At 35.1% G+C, this 16,285-nt stretch overlaps 2 protein-coding genes across 2 annotated transcripts; both read left to right on the forward strand.

Moving 5' to 3' along the window:
• The first annotated feature begins 2,107 nt into the window (after positions 1-2,107).
• On the forward strand, positions 2,108-6,952 carry LOC132017256 (beta-defensin 110-like). The gene is made up of 2 exons (XM_059399048.1): positions 2,108-2,162; positions 6,804-6,952. The coding sequence occupies exons 1-2, from the start codon at positions 2,108-2,110 to the stop codon at positions 6,950-6,952; spliced, it is 204 nt and encodes a 67-aa protein (XP_059255031.1).
• Positions 6,953-10,775: 3,823 nt separating this feature from the next.
• Positions 10,776-15,183, forward strand: LOC132018627 (beta-defensin 110-like). Its single transcript, XM_059401549.1, has 2 exons — positions 10,776-10,870; positions 15,018-15,183. Exons 1-2 carry the CDS (start codon positions 10,776-10,778, stop codon positions 15,181-15,183), a joined length of 261 nt encoding a protein of 86 aa, XP_059257532.1.
• The last annotated feature ends 1,102 nt before the right edge of the window (positions 15,184-16,285 follow it).

Raw genomic sequence — 16,285 nt, forward strand, 5'->3', positions numbered from 1 at the left:
AGGCCACACTCTTCACAGACTGCTCCCAGCTAATGACTGGTTGTAGCAAGGTTACTAAAGCAGACACTTTCCTGAAAGACACAGAATTTCTTGGATTGCTGATTTTGTGGAGAGTAGTCCTTTATGGCTTTGCTGAACCTTTTGTCATTTGCCCAGGAACCTGGGGATGCATTCTTCTAAATGATTTTTGTCTACTTCACTCAAGATCAGCTCTGTATCCCAGTCCGATGCTCTCCTAACCTTTCCTAACTCCCTTCTTTTCCTCCTAACAGGTATTTCCCCTTATAAAATCCTAGCACATTTAATTCTGTACCGGCACATGGTTCCTACACACATAGACTATATAGAGTTCACCACTAATTTAGATAAATACTTTAAAAGTTTTACATCTTCATATGCAATATTGTAAAATACACAAACTTTTTTTAGTTATTTATTTTTTTAAAGATTTTATTTACTTATTTGACAGACAGAGTTTACAAGTAGACAGAGAGGCAGGCAGAGAGAGAGGAAGGGAAGCAGGCTCCCTGCTGAGCAGAGAGCCCAATGCGGGGCTCAATCCCAGGACGCCAGAATCATGACCTGAGCTGAAGGCAGAGGCTTTAACCCACTGAGCCACCCAGGCGCCCCTATAGTAAATATTATCGCATGCAAATAAATGAGATGCATGCATAACTAGCAATTCTTTTTGACAGGTTACACTTTATTGTGTCCTCATAACAGTAAATGCAAATTAACTGCACATATTAATGTATCTTACTCGGAGTAGATATAGCAATACTTATCATTTCAGTGCAAAGGTATTGTGGAACTGAAAAAAATATCCAACTACCTACTTTTGGATCAAAATGTGTAAGCACATATGATCCAAATCCACCCAAGAGAAAAAAAACATAAACATGAGCTTAGCATCCTAACAGACAACAGAAAGAAAATATTGTCACAATACATGAAAGCCCTAATCAATATTTCCATATGAAATTAATATATTTTAATAAAATGATTAAAAATTTAATTTAAAAAGAATAAATAAATAGATGTTTAATAGAATGAATGAATCAGGTTTCCTGGAGTAATATGTGGCCCCTTCTAGCAGTCTTAGCATTCCAAGATCTTGTTAGAAATGCAATTGTTAGGCTCCAACCTAGACTTACTAAATCAGAAATGCTGGAGGTGGGGCCTTGCGATTTGTTTTTAACAAGCCCTCTAGGGGATTGTGATGTAGCTGAACTTTAAGAACTATTGTCCTAGAAAATCTCTTGACTCTGTGGTAGGAGAGGTTCAATTATTTGTTCTCTGTTTACAGCATCAGCTTCTGGGTTTTGTGTAAAACTTCCAGCCTTTCCTCCTGTATCTGAAATAATAGATGTGGGCAATATGCAAATTGGATCAGAATACACTTCCAGTTCCATGTACAGAATTAAAAATCTTAGACATTAGAACAGTGAAATCAGATGATTTATTATAAGGAATCCATAAGTCATACTTAAAAATTTACTGGGTACAGTATTTCCCACACTCATTAGTGAATCCAAATTTTTTGATCATGTTACATTTAAATAATTACATTGTATATGAATTGAAATAAATCATTCAACCTTCCTGGTTCTCATCTGTAAACAAAAGTGATCTCAATGGAAACTTATAGCTATAAAGTCCTGTTTCAGACATTCAGTAATTTAATACTAAAAATATTAGAATATTTAACATCATATGTAACATATAATAGAGGAATGTATTGCTATAACATTTCCACTCTGATGTTTCAGCAATCTAACCATATTTCCTCTACAAGTCAAAGTTTGTGTTTTGAGGAAAGTCTAAGGTAACACAAGCAGGTTTTACTTTTATGGGAAAAATTTAGTAATAATTCTTATGACCATGTTCTTTGAGTATGCACTATTCAACCAAGCATACAAATGTTCTCACTATTGATAAGCCTCAGTAGTTAAAACCACTTCCCAAGAGAATCTATAAATAAAAGGATTCTCTGTTTTCTTATTTGGCAACCCCTGACTTGAACAAGATCTGGATATATATATATATACACACTCATACATATATATATGCATGTATATATGTATATTTTTTCCTGAGAAACTCCACCATGAAGTTTCATCTCTTTTTCTTTATTCTGCTCTTTTGGGCCACAATTTTACCAGGTAACATGAAAATGTTTATGGGCTTATTTGTGCTAATGAATTTGAGGAGACATAGGTTGTTTCTGATTAAAACTATGATTTAAAAGTATGGGATTAAAAGATTTTTATACTAACTGCAATCTGGTATCCTGGCTTGGACTCCAGAATAGAAAAAAATATATATATTTTTAAAGATAGTGGGAAAATTGGTGTGGTGTGAGTAAAATTTGCAGTTTAGTTGATAGTATTATACCAATGTTACCAATGTTCATTTCTTAGTTTTTATAATGTAAGCATGATTACGTGAGATGTTACCATAAAGGGAGTTTCGCTTCTATTACCCTTACAACTCTTCTTTAATCTAAACTTCTATAAATCTAAACTTTTGTTTCAAAACAAAAAGTTTAAAATAATTAGATCAATACGTTAGTCTCATCAACTTTATCCTGAAACAATTTGTTAGAATCTATTTTTACTGGGAAAAAAATGTTCTTTAGCATAATCAACTGGTAAGGGATAGATGTTTCTGTGCTAGAGAAAGATCTATTTACCTTTTGCTTCTTTTTAACCTACGCCAGTATACTACTTCCAATGAACAAAAGCCTTTCTTACTATTCTATTCTCAGTATATAGGCAAATCATGTCCATTTTTGACCTTTCTTTCTATATTTCTGGTCACTATCTTTCTGTCTTTGACTGCTACAGATCACATGGATGTTGAGTGTAATACCTTGTACACAAGCTATTTTTTTCATGAGATTTTTTTCCACCCTCAAAGGCTACCTTTTTACATCAGGTATGTAACAAGAGAATCTTGTTAATCCTGAGTTAATGTGTAAGTATGAATTGTATGGAAATAGAATAATACATTTTAGAAGAGATCACTTATTACCTCTTTTTTAAAGAGATTAAGTGAAAGGATTAGTTAAAGTCTACCTAATTGGCACTAAAATTAGGCTCAAATTCTCTACCTCGTAGGAAAACATTCCTTTTTTGATATCTGATTGATTTCTTTAGGCCCAATAGAAATCATAATACAGGTCTAGGAAAGGAAACTAATTTATCCTTTCATTGTGAATATTATAGAATCCATCATGGCAATCTAAAAATGTATATAATGTATACATAATAAACTGATAAATTATCATTTAAAATTTGCAAGTGGATAAAATTCAAATAGAGATCAAGCATTATTGAAATAACAAAGAAATACAGTTAATTGTTCATCTTAACTAAAAGAATAACTTCCTTTCTCTCCATTCAAAAATTTCCTCCATTCAAAAACTCAAAAGGATCTCTGGATTTTTGTTTTCCAGTTCTAGACAGGGCTTAAAAGATACTCTATACAGATTCATACAGCTTTTAACATGTGATAAATCCTTTTCTTCTTTTAATTTCAACGATAGCTAGCATGACTAGATCACTATGTCAGGCCTGTCTCTGTTTTCGCCATTTTTAAAATTATTTTTAGAATTTCATTATTTTTTCTTTGTAACAGTTATATTAGGTACTCTTACCAATAATTAAAACTATTCATGCATTTATCAACAAATAAAATATCATGTGTCCTGTGGATTTAGAAATTAAAAACCAGTTGGGGATACAGTAGCATAGATTACAACATCAGTGTTATTAACTTTTTGTATATTTTTTCTTATATTATTAAAGTAAGACCATTGTCCTTGTTAATCACACATCAATCAAACTTTTAGAAAACTATAATACTGACAAAAAAAAAAAAAAAGTCCAGACACAAATTTAGAAAAGATTTGGTAGGAAATATAGATGTAGAAAGTAGTAAAGCAATAAGGATGTTGTCTTTCAACTTATGTATTCACCAATGTATAGTTGTTCACTTAAACTGCACAAAATGTCATATGTATGGCTTTTAGAGTTCTTCAGTTATTTTTTATATCTCACCTGCAAAGTATAAAAATCCTTACTCAAAATTGAGGTAGAAAACCACATTGTTTTCCCACTCAGACAGTTACAGATGAAGAGATGTCCAGATAAAAGCCATTAAACTGTCTATACAGGGAAATTTCCATTGAAGTCACTTAACTTTCCTCTTCATTTTTAGAGGCTATAAATGCATCAAATGTCTAGAACTGAGGTACGGTTTCATTCTCATGTGTTGTTTTACTTCATCTGCCAAACTGAAAAAAAAAATGCCATTAATCACTTCTCTTTAAATCTGACATGTACTCTGAATCTAGAATAGTATAGTTCTAATTTTTTTTAATTTATTCATTTGAAAGAGTGAGTGAGAACATGGAAGGGTCAGAGGGAGAGGGAGAACACACTCCTCCCTAAAAAGGTAACCCAATGTGGGGTTCGATCTTAGGATCCCATGATCATGACCTGAGGTAAGGCATCCCAACAGACTGAGTCACCAAGGTGCCCCTAAGATAGTATGGTTTTGTGCTGAAAGAATAGTCATAATTCCTCCCCCTCCACTCCATGCCATTTCCAACAAGTTTAATGGTAGCCTAAAGAACAAAATGACAGGTGAGTGAAAATAAAAAGAAATTATAGGTTGAAAGATATTTCAGGAAACACCTTGCCCATTTCTGGCTTATATATTAAGTAAAATTTGTATACTGTTTAAAGAAATTCCCTAGCATGTGAACATGTTAATGGATGCAGGCTGAATGAGACATAGGAAGTGCCTAGGAAGGGCCTTGTGGGAGCAGTGGAAAGAGAGTTTACTTCCCTGAAAGGGATCAGAAGAGACTCCAGAAAGACCATATTTAAACAATGTATTAAAGACTGGAAACAATATGATTGACTTATCACAGCATCACAAGAATAGTAGTTTTAATCACTGAAAACAGTATTTTCAGTTAGAGGCAACTTCACCCTCCATTAGGCAATGTCTGGAGACCTTTTAAGTTGTCACAACGGGTACTATTGGTATCTAGTTTGTAGACGCCAAGGATGTTGCTAAACATTTTTCAGTGAACAGGATAGCACCCCACAACAAAGAATTGTCCAACTCAGAAGGTCAATGGTGTTGAGGGTGAGAAAACCTGCACTAGAGATTAAGTCAGAGCTTAACAGGGCATATACCTAATAGTGGAATGAGTGGGAGGAGGCTTGCAAAGATGAATATCAGCAATCCAAAGACCCAAGCTTGGGGATACTTATATTTAGAGCTGAAAATGAAAAGAGAGAAGATAATATTTTTTAGAAAGGTTAAATAAGACAACAAATGGGTAGGAGAAGGGGTGAGGTTAGTTTAGGGGGCTATCCTGAACAATAGTGTGATGAGTGGGACAATCCTCTTGTCTAAAGTGAGTATAATTCAGGTTTCTGTCACTGGCAAATCATCCATGGGTTTGATGATAGTAACTTCTTAGAAGTTATACAATAAAAAATGACATTCAGAAATTAACATTTAATCTGTGCAAAGTAACTACTATTTTTCTGCTGTAAATTGTGCCATATTCTGCATTGCTTCAATTATCATTAGAATAGAGGTAATTTTAATAGAAGAGTTAGGTTTTATATCTGCTATTTATACCAGTAATATAGATAATGTTGCTCTGAGTCTAGGTTTCCATTAAGAGGTATCACCACTCACCACCAACTCTTGGAAACGCAGATGTAATGTCTAGGTAGAAAGGCCTGGTCTTTAAAAGGACAGATTAGAACACCAAACCTAATTAATGGTTGAAATTAGTGGAAAAATTTATTTATTTTCATGCCACAAGTATACAAAAATATTTGAGTCTGACCTTTGGCGATATTTGGAATTCTCCCACACCAGTTCCCCTCAATCTCACCACATGAGTAAGGTGATTACTTATTAAAAGTGATGTGCATTAAAAAAAATACTTGAAAATATAGGGCTTCTGAAAACACATGGATCAGCACATATTGTGAAATATAAAATTAAAATGTATTTGGCTTGGAATAAATCTTACAACCTACCAGACCAACATCTCCCAATTCCCTAAATATCTCCACTTACCATAATACAAACTTCAAGTGAAAGTCAGTCTCCAAGCTACAAGATAAAAGGTGTTTTTCAGAACACCGGTAATGTTAGCAATCTTGTAATGACCAACAATGGTCCTATATTCTAGTCATTCCCATTTTTTAAATCAATGTTGTCATCAGACATGGATATGAGTTAGCTAATTTCTTTGTGGAGATAAATCCCAAAATACCCAGGGTAGTTGCAGGAATTCAGTCAAATTGCTTAACTTTACTTCTATCTCAACATTTTGGAAAAGTAAAATCAAGCTGCAGTAAAAATCTCTAGAAAAACCGGAAAAGTACGTTTTTTTTTCTAAATAATGTTTGTGAGAGATAAAAGGGAGAGCTGAAATGCAACTGGAGAATTATAGGGACTAAGCCTGAGAGGTCAATTATGAATACTTCTTAAACTGATTGGGGAACTATCCAAGAGTTACTACTATGCAGTCATTTGTAAGGAAGCAAACTGGCACACCTAACTTAGGTCCAAGACACTTCCATGATTTTCAGGTACATTCACTTAAGCTTTGCTCAATTAAGATTTTTCCCAGTCATTAATTAGAAGGGGGACATTTCCTTTTGAACTATACAAAAATCTTTTACTTCTTTGACTTTCTTCTTTTAAAATGTGAGTGTGTCATAGTTAAATTGCTAATTTCAGTCATTCTTTCCTTCTTACAGCCAAAAAGAAATATCCCCAATATGGTAGCTTGGATTTGAGGAGAGAGTGCAGAAAGGGTAATGGCCGATGTAGAGTTGAGTGCCATGAAAGTGAAATTAGGATTGCTTTCTGCATACGACCTGGATCCCATTGCTGCTTACAGAAGTAAAGCTTACAGAAGACAAGAAAGAGATACATGCTCCAAGAAGAGAGGACCAGTGTTATTAAGTCTTCCCAGGATATCCCTCAAAGCCTGTGTATCTCAAAGAATTAAATAAAATTTAATATTGAGCCATTGAGAGTTGGTTCTATGTCACCTAAGTATCTGGTGCCTTTACATTGCATTTTCTCTTGATCTCTCGGTGCCAGAAATAAGCAGAATTTATTTTATTCAAGTTCCCCAAGAACTCTTCAAAGTTCTATCTGCTTTGTGTTGGTTGACATAAATAACGTTGTAAGAATCCCTAAGTCAAAGAAATGGGAGAAACATCTTTCTGAGATGCAAGCCTGCAGTGGAAAGGTGCTGCCATTTTATCATTAAACATTGCTCTATAGACTATGCTGTGAAATATATAATAAACGCAGGGCTTGTGACAGAAAGAGCTGAAGTAAGAGAAGGATTAGTGTAAGAACAGAAGAACAAAGGTAATCACAATAAGCTCAAATTTCTGTCCTTATATATCATTTAATTTAATTTTGTTTTTTAAGATTTTTTTAATTTATTTGACAGAGAGAGAGGTCACAAGTAGACAGAGGCAGGCAGAGAGGTGGGGTGGGAAACTGGCTCCCTGCTGAGCAGAGAGCCCGATGTGGGGCTCAATCCCAGGACCCTGAGATCATGACCTGAGCCAAAGGCAGAGATTTAATAAATTGAGCCACCCAGGTGCCCCTTATTTATCATTTTTAAAAGATATATTTATTTATTTGAAAGAGAGAGAGCCCCAGGGGGAGGGGCAGAGGGAAGGGGAGAGAGAATCTCAAACAGACTTTCTCAGACTGTGGAGCTGGATGAGGGGCTTGATCTCAAGAACCTGAGATCATGACCTGATCTGTCCAAGAGTTGGATACTTAACCAACTGTGCCACCCAGACACCCTGGTCCTTATTTATTGTTTAGTGGAGCAAAAGTGTGTATTTACAAGAGAGAGTAAAAATGGAAGGGTCTGAATTTCATGAAGGAGATGAGACTCTATGTGATTAATTTTTTTGACGAAGACAGAAACTATGGCTAACAACTGAGTTCGGCTCCCCAGTCCTGGGGTGACTCTGTCTGAGGATACACACAACAGAAAGGAGGAGTAGCCTGCACTCTTCTGCTCTACTCTGCCTGAGTTGCTCTTGCCACTTCCTCTGAGGGACCACAGGATTTTCCCCTAGAACACTCTCCACAATACAGCTGTATCATAGAGTTGCTATTCAAAAATACACATTCTTCTTCTTTTATGAACTTAGGAATGCAGCTTAATTATTGATATTAATTTGGGATTCTTTTTGGGGAAAAAAATATCATCAATAACACAGCATAGCAGTAAAACAGAAACTTGCCTTTCTCCCAAATAAAATTAAAATATTTTTGATAACTTAACAAATAAAATGAAATTTATTAAGTGGATATATGTGAGCCAGACTTGGACTCAGAAGAGATGAGAAGTCAAAGAATTTCCAGGCCCCAGTTACCCTCTGGATATATTTTTTTTCTTTCTTTCTTCCGTTCCTTTCCATTCCCTTCCGTTCCCTTCCCTTCTTTTTTTTTTCCCCCTTCCTTCCTTCTTTCCTTCCTTCTATTTTTAAGTATAGTTGATATAGAGTATTATAATAGTTTCAGGTGTACAATATAGTGATTCGACAGTTCTGTACATTATAAAGTGCCTATCACAAGTGTAGTTGTCTTTGTTACCTCTCTTTATGTTTTTATTATGGCGTCTCATTACATCTTCTAAATGCAGATGTGAGATAAAAGAGTCTATGTTCATACTAAGCATTATCTATTATAGTGAAATATCTTTTTTTTCTCTATTTAGATAAGGTTTCTGGATATGTTTCCATTGCAAGAGACTATTTACTTTTTTGTTTTATTTTAATAAAAATATGACTTCCCATTATGAAGCAATGACTTGCTAAGCACACACTAGCGCTTCACATGCAATATCTTTCATATATTTTAATAACTTAAATTATACTTTGTGTTCTTAGAGTGTTCCCTTGTGGTATAAATATCTTAAAAGTATCTTTACAGTATATTTAAATAGTTTTCAACCTGAGAACTATTGGTATTTTGATCCAGACAATTCTTTGCTGTGGCAGCTATCCTATGCATTATATCTTTAGCAAGAAGATGTTTCTTAGCATCCCTAGACTTTACCCACCAGATGCCAACATACCCCTTCTCCTAATTGTGACAATCAAAAATGTCTACCTACATTGTCAAAAATCCCCTTTGGAGGATTCCTAGGTGGCTCAGTTTCTTAAGTGTCTTCCTTTGGCTCAGGTCAGTTAACTGACTGATTGGTTCAGTCAGTTAAGCATCTCAGGTCCTGGAATAGAGCACTGGTTGGATTCCCTACTCAGTAGGGAGTCTGTTTCTCCCTTTCCCTCTGCCCCTCCTCCCCAGTTATGCTCTAACAAATAAATGAACAAAAATCTTTTTAATAATTAAAAAAAATTATCGCCTTTGGAGGCAAAATCACTCCTGATTTAGAACCACTGGCTTATAATTAAGCACTCGTTTCCACAGAAATTTAAAAATTAAAAAATAGAAACAAAAAAAATCAATGTTTCCAGATAACACATTTTATGTGTCTTATTATGAGAATTATCTATTTGAAATTTTCATATTTTATTACATATGGGATAGAGATGATATATTGGTGGCCCCAGGGGGGGGAAATAGCTCTACTTTTGAACAATAAATACATTAGTCATGTTGAGAAGAAATAAATGTTTGACTTTTACCTAAGATAATCAAGACCTATAATGCAGAATTGAGAAACTTAATATACTAGTAATATGGGACAAATAAGAATTGAGTTTTTAATTGGCCACCAAGAAGTGGTAGGTAATAAGAGGTTTTCTGAAAGATACCCAAGGCATCTCTGCATATGAACTAATCTGTACCTGTAACCCTCCAACCTTCAGTGCTTGATAGAGAAAACCAAAACCATCTGCATTTCTTTTTTTTTTTTTTTTTTTTTTTACCATCTGCATTTCTAAGCTAGCCTCTTTGTGTGGTCTAGGCCACCAGCTTTCCTTCAGCCCAAGGAACAAATATGACAAACTTGAAGGAGGATATAAACCTATGGGCATCAACTATGAAATTAATATTCTTCCCTGAAGAAATTTTTAACTGTGTGCTGTATGTGATATTGACGAAACGTTCTAGAAGCTCTTTTGATAAACTTCTGCATTCTATTTCCTTAAAGAGAATGAAGTGTCACTAATTATTCATACTGACCTCAGAATTTGTTTATAGCAACAAAAAGAAAGAATGAAAGAAAAGAAAAAAAAAGGTAAATACATACGGGAAGATATCTGGCAAATTTCTTGCTCATGCATTATAAAGTTCATTGGGTTAATAAAACAGCTTGATAATCTGAAACTGAGCTGACCTTTGAACAACATGGGTTTGAAGTACATGAATCCATTTATACATGGATTTTTTTTAGATAAATACAGTACAGTATTACAGATGTATTTCCCTTCCTTATGATTTTCTTAATAGCATTTTCTTTTCTCTAGCTTACTTTATTGTAAGAATACAGTATATAGGGGCACCCAGGTGACTCAGTCAGTTAAACCTCTGCCTTCGGCTCAGGTCAGGATCCCAGAATCCCGGGAGAAAGCCCAGCATCAGGCTCCCTGTCCTTCTGGGAACCTGCCTCTCCCTCTCCCTCTGACTGCCACTCTCACTGCTGTGTGGTTTCTCTCTGTCAAATAAATAAATAAAATCTTAAAAAATAAAGATACAGTATATAACACAGACAGAATACATAATATATGTTAATTGACTTTATATTATCCATAAAACTTCCAGTCAGCAGTGGCTACATAAAGTTTTGGGGGAGTCAGAAGTTACATGTGTATTTTCAACTGTGTGGGAAGGTGGAGGGGCCATCAATGTTTCTAAGCCCCGCATTGTTCAAGGGTAACTGTACTTAGCTCTAAAGAGCTGAAAATTTCCCAGTTTTCTCTCCTCTGGTCCAGAATCAAAATTTCCACAACACTGTGTGTCTTCCTGCATTTTAGTTTTCTATGAGTCAGGATTAGAAGCGACTCTGATGAAACAGACACTATCAGGCATTGGGTATTTTTGTTGTAGTTAATAGTTCAATACACACCTGAATCAGTTAAAAGCATTCCATTGAAATGAGGTCTACCACCATCAAATTCCAGCATGGGACTAGCAGCAGATGATGTCACACACTCAAACCCTCTCCATTTCAGTATTTACTTTACCTCAATGTCCTTGGGCAAGAAAAAAATCTAACTCCAAATAGTAATTTATTTATGCATAAAACATTTGACTAATGGCTTGCCTCTTCCCAGGTATGCTGTTATGGGTGTGGGACATGAAAATAAAAACTTACAGCTCCTGTCTTAAGGAACTGATGTTTACTGAATACAAAGTGAATTTTAAGTAACTTGGCCACCAAGAAGTGGTATGTGATAAGAGGTTTTCTGATCCAATTTGACAGAGTTGAAAAGTGAGTTAAGACATGAGATCTGTCCCCAAGAAGAGCAATGTCATTTCATAACACTGAAAATATGTCAGGCACTGCATCTCACAACCCCTCTCTCATTTAGTTACCGATTCAATAATATTCCTTGAGAACCAACTATGTGTCACCATAATGTAATAAGACTGGGACACATTAATAAACAAAACAGACAATATTTTCTATCTTTGCAGAGCTCATATTCTAGAGGTGGAGAAAAATATAGGCAGTAAACATAATAAGCAAATTAGAAAGTAGCTTAAGGAAAAAAAAACTTATGAAATCCAACTAATTATACCTTGAATGTATCCAGAATCCAACCATTCCTCATTATTTTTATTGTTAGCACCATGAACTGAGCTACCATAATGTGTTACATATATTACATTAATATCTCCTAACCCAAGAAAGTATCTCAGAGAGGATGTTGGAAGATGGTAAGTTAGAGTTATGGGACTCAAAAATGAAATTTTAAATAGGATTTTTCAGGAGCCCTTATTGAGAAGGTAACACTTGAGCAAAAATTTGACAGACGTCTGAAGGCATCATGAGACCTCACTTGAGATTTGTGGGGAATGCCTGTGATGGGTGCTGGAGAAGAGTGAGTGGGGAGGAGAGTCCCGAGTGAGCTGGTCAGAAAGGAAATGTGTTGGCAGATCACCCAGAGGTTTTTAGGAATGAGAAGGGATCTTGCCCTCTGTTCTGAGAGAAATCCTGTGGGCTTTTAGCCATGGGAATATTTGAATTTCATTACAAAATAATAAAAAGAAAAAGAAAATCCTCTCTGAGATACTTTCATGAGTTAGGAGATATTAATGTAGTATAAGTAACACATTATGGTAGCTCAGTCCATGGTGCTAACAATAAAAACAATGAGGAATGGTAGGATTCTGGATATATTCAAGGTATAATTAGTTGGATTTCATGAGATTTTTTTCCTTTGAGCTATTCTCTAATCTGCTTTATTCTATTCTTCACCAAGTTTCTTGAAAAACAGCTTAGACTCCTAGTCTCCACTCTGTTCACCAATACATTCACCCCTCATCAATTAACAACATCTTCATGCTAATGTGATCAGTGTTTTCTTTTTTTAGTATTTTATTTATTTATTTATTTGACAGAAGAGATCACAAGTAGGCAGAGAGGCAGCCAGAGAGAGAGGAAGGGAAGCAGGTTCTCAGAGCAGAGAGCCTGATGTGGGGCTCCATCCTAGAACTCTGGGATCATGACATGAGCTGAAGGCAGAGGCTTCAACCTACTGAACCACCCAGGTGCCCGGATCAGTGTTTTCTTAAAAACAAACCCAAAGTCCTATTTTTATTCTTCATCCTGTGGACTTCTTCACACTGCTAGAGTTTATCACTGTTTTGACAATTGTCTAAAGATTATTTGATGGTCTCTTAAATGCAGTGGCCTCCAGGACTTTGTCCTGAATCCCTTTTCTTCTTGTTTCATATGCTTTCCTGAGATTATCTTGTTCACTGTAGTGAATTCTGCTATCAAGAAATTTTTTTTTCTCAAATCTTCCTAAACCACAAAGCTGCATTTATGTCTAGTTGTGGAATTTAATTACCTTGCTGGTTTCTAAATTCTTTAATCCTAATATGCCCAAAATATAGCTCATCTTATTCACAAAGGCTAAAGTTTGACTTCCGCTTTTTTATTCTCTGTTTCACTAATTACTAACATCAATGGCAAGACAGTAGAGTCTCAAGAATGCAGACGAGCCTAAAAGATAATCATCCCAATAAAAGTTTTTTTTAAAAAAAGTAAAATATAACCATGCATCACACTCTTCTCTATTTTTTTTTAAGATTTTATTTATTTATTTATTTAGAGATCACAAGTAGACAGAGAGGCAGCCAGAGAGAGAGGGGAGGAAGCAGGCTCCCTGCAGAGCAGAGAGCCCGATGTAGGGCTCCATCCCAGGACCCTGGGATCATGACCTGAGCCAAAGGCAGAGGCTTTAACCCACTGAGCCACCCAGGCACCTCTCTACTTTTCATTACATCAAATACAGATCTGAAATAACTTTAGATTTCACCAAAATTTACTGGTGAGCAGAGATTCTGTCATGGTGAGTCATCTTTCCATTCCAAAAGGACATACATATATCCACATGGCAAAACCCTCCTGACAATCTCTTTCATTTTATGCTTAACTTCCTCTTATTTTTTACTAACTTTATTAAGAACCATAAAGTTAGTCTATTTGAAGTTTTCTCTACATTTGAAGTTTTTGACTAGTTCTCAACCAAATGGTTAGAGAATACTATGCACTCAAACACCTGCCACATGGAAATGAAACATCATTCTGAATTTCATTTAGGTTCTGGGCAGACAATTAGGTTCTATGAGTTAACACTATGTAATTTTAATCTAAATTAAATTCAATTTATTCCCTAAATTTTAATGAAATTATTTTGCTTTATTTTTCCTGATGTACAAAATTTAATATTCAAAGTATATTTGTGATAGCTATGGTACAGAATTATATTCTATTATATTATATTCTATCATGCAGATAGAGGGAATGACTAATCCAAGAGAAGTAAATACTAAGATAAAATTTGGGGTGGGGGGAATAAGCCTGATTTCCAAGTCTCTTTTCTAAAGGCATTAATCGCAGTACACTGAATCATTAAAAGAAATAAAATTCTAAGTAACAAAAATATTTGCTTCCATTTTAATGTATGAACCCAAATCTATGAATTTGCAATCTCAGGACATCCTTCTTTGCATTGTCTTAGATGACTCACTAGAAGATTAACGTGGGGATCCTCTTTTTATTAAACACAATATACAACAAAACTGTGTTTCCTGACCATATTTTTTCCTGAGCATATTTTTTCCCTTAATAAATTACTCTATCAGTATGTATTACATGCTTACTGTACTACAATTATCATGATATATGGGGTAGGAAACAACAGGGAATCAGAAGAAACCATTACTATCATAAAAGGCAGCAAGAATAAAAGGACCATAAAAACATTTAAGAAAAATACATCTATTAAGTACTAAATCATGTTATTCATTCATTATTACTGTAGACTGGTGAAAAGGACATATGTGTTTGCTCTAATATAATAAAAGAAAATTTCAATTAGGAGTAAGATCCAGAAAGAAGAAGAAAGCATTCAACAAATAATACTGTAAAGAGGCAATCAGACTAAGTTTAAAACATTGAAAAAGCATGAAAATAAAAATCATAGGTCTTTAAAGAACTGCAAATGTCATCTTAATGAAAGCATGGGAGAGGAAATGTGGTCCTAATAAAGAAAGAAAAAAAGATAGGAAGGCAAGAGCCTTCAGGAGCCAGCTAAAGCTTAGTACCGAGTAAACTGTAAGATAAGGACATACACATCTGTGCAAGGAATGTTTGTAGCATGGTCACTTTCTGTACCAGCTGCTACCACAATTTAGTGCCATGAAACTGCTTCGCCAAGCCCCTCACACATGATCTTATAACTAAACAGATTTTCTTCTTCCCTAAGTAAGAAGACTCCCAAGTGAAAAATTAGACTGATGACTTATATGTCTTCTTTGACTGCAGCCAGAAATGACATGGAGCCCAAATATCAATTTCAGAGATGTGAAAGAGTGAAAGGAAGATGTAAAACATTTTGTGATGATGATGAATATGATTACGGATCCTGCATAAAATGGAGAAATCAGTGTTGCATATAAAATCTGTAAAAGAGAAGTATGATTAAGCATTGAAGTCTGGAAGAGAGACACATCTTATTGACTCAAGGGTTGGCAGAAAGAAAACAATGTTTAATAAAAAATATTCACTTCTATATCCTCAGTACCACTGTTTATGTAAATAAAAGTAATTCGGTTTCTCTTCTGTCTATTCATTGCCTACTTTCTTTGTATTTCAGATGGATAAACATATTCATTAAACATGACATCAGACTCTAATTGTGCTTATAATGTCATTATGGTCATGTTGCCATCCAGCCATTCATGGTAATCATCTGAGTTGCTCTGGTACATCTCTAAATATATGTATGGCACTTTACTGCCAGTTTTACTATGAGAATCATGGTTATCTTCATACTTGCTTTTTTCCACATTGAAATATCTCCAAATAGAGTCATAATTATTTCTTAAAACAAAATGCATGTTTTCTCTCTTCCAAATGTGAAGCCTTCCAATCTTGGCTTATCTATTGATTTTTTTTTTTTTTTTTTTGGTATGCATTTAACCAACTCCTGTAAGATGACAGTTTGAGAGGACACAGTTTAATAGCTCTCTCAGTAGGGCTATGAAATACTCTTATTGGCACTGCAAAAGGATAAATTGTAAGGTGTTGGAGAGAGAGAGAGAGAGAGCTCCTTTTACCCATGCAATCATTTATTCAAATGAAGTTCCACAAGTAAGTTAAGTAATGGCTTTTCTTCTTCCAGCAATTTAGGACTCTGTTCAGCTGGCTCAGTCGGCAGCTCCCAAAGAATGTGCCCTATTGAGGGAATCTTTCATTTTGTTGGAGAAGGAATTGGGATGCCACGAGCAGTTTAGAGTCTTATGGTGGGAAGCTCAGTTTAAGCTAATGAGTGAACCTGACCAACTACTCAGAACACCAATCTCTGAGGTCCACCACGAGATCTAACAGGATTAGTTTTGTCTAAGAGATTGAAGTGAGAGGTTTAGATGTTAGAGAATTTCAGTTTTCAAAAGCAGCTCCCACAACCGTGTGCATGGCTAATTCAGGAATTGTCACCATGAGCCTAGGGAAGATGAAGGCACATGCATGGTAGCAAAAATGAGGACTCCCCTGGCCATC

Source organism: Mustela nigripes, chromosome 5 (genome assembly GCF_022355385.1).
Source record: "Mustela nigripes isolate SB6536 chromosome 5, MUSNIG.SB6536, whole genome shotgun sequence".
Taxonomy (NCBI): domain Eukaryota; kingdom Metazoa; phylum Chordata; class Mammalia; order Carnivora; family Mustelidae; genus Mustela; species Mustela nigripes.

Excerpts from the sequence above, each read along its gene's own strand:
- LOC132018627 (XM_059401549.1), top strand. The coding sequence starts at position 10,776 with ATGTTAATTGACTTTATATTATCCATAAAACTTCCAGTCAGCAGTGGC. Across the intron at positions 10,871-15,017 it reads TTACATGTGTATTTTCAACT|ACTGATGACTTATATGTCTT; the intron begins GTGTGGGAAGGT and ends GTGAAAAATTAG.
- LOC132017256 (XM_059399048.1), top strand. The coding sequence starts at position 2,108 with ATGAAGTTTCATCTCTTTTTCTTTATTCTGCTCTTTTGGGCCACAATT. Across the intron at positions 2,163-6,803 it reads TTGGGCCACAATTTTACCAG|CCAAAAAGAAATATCCCCAA; the intron begins GTAACATGAAAA and ends TCCTTCTTACAG.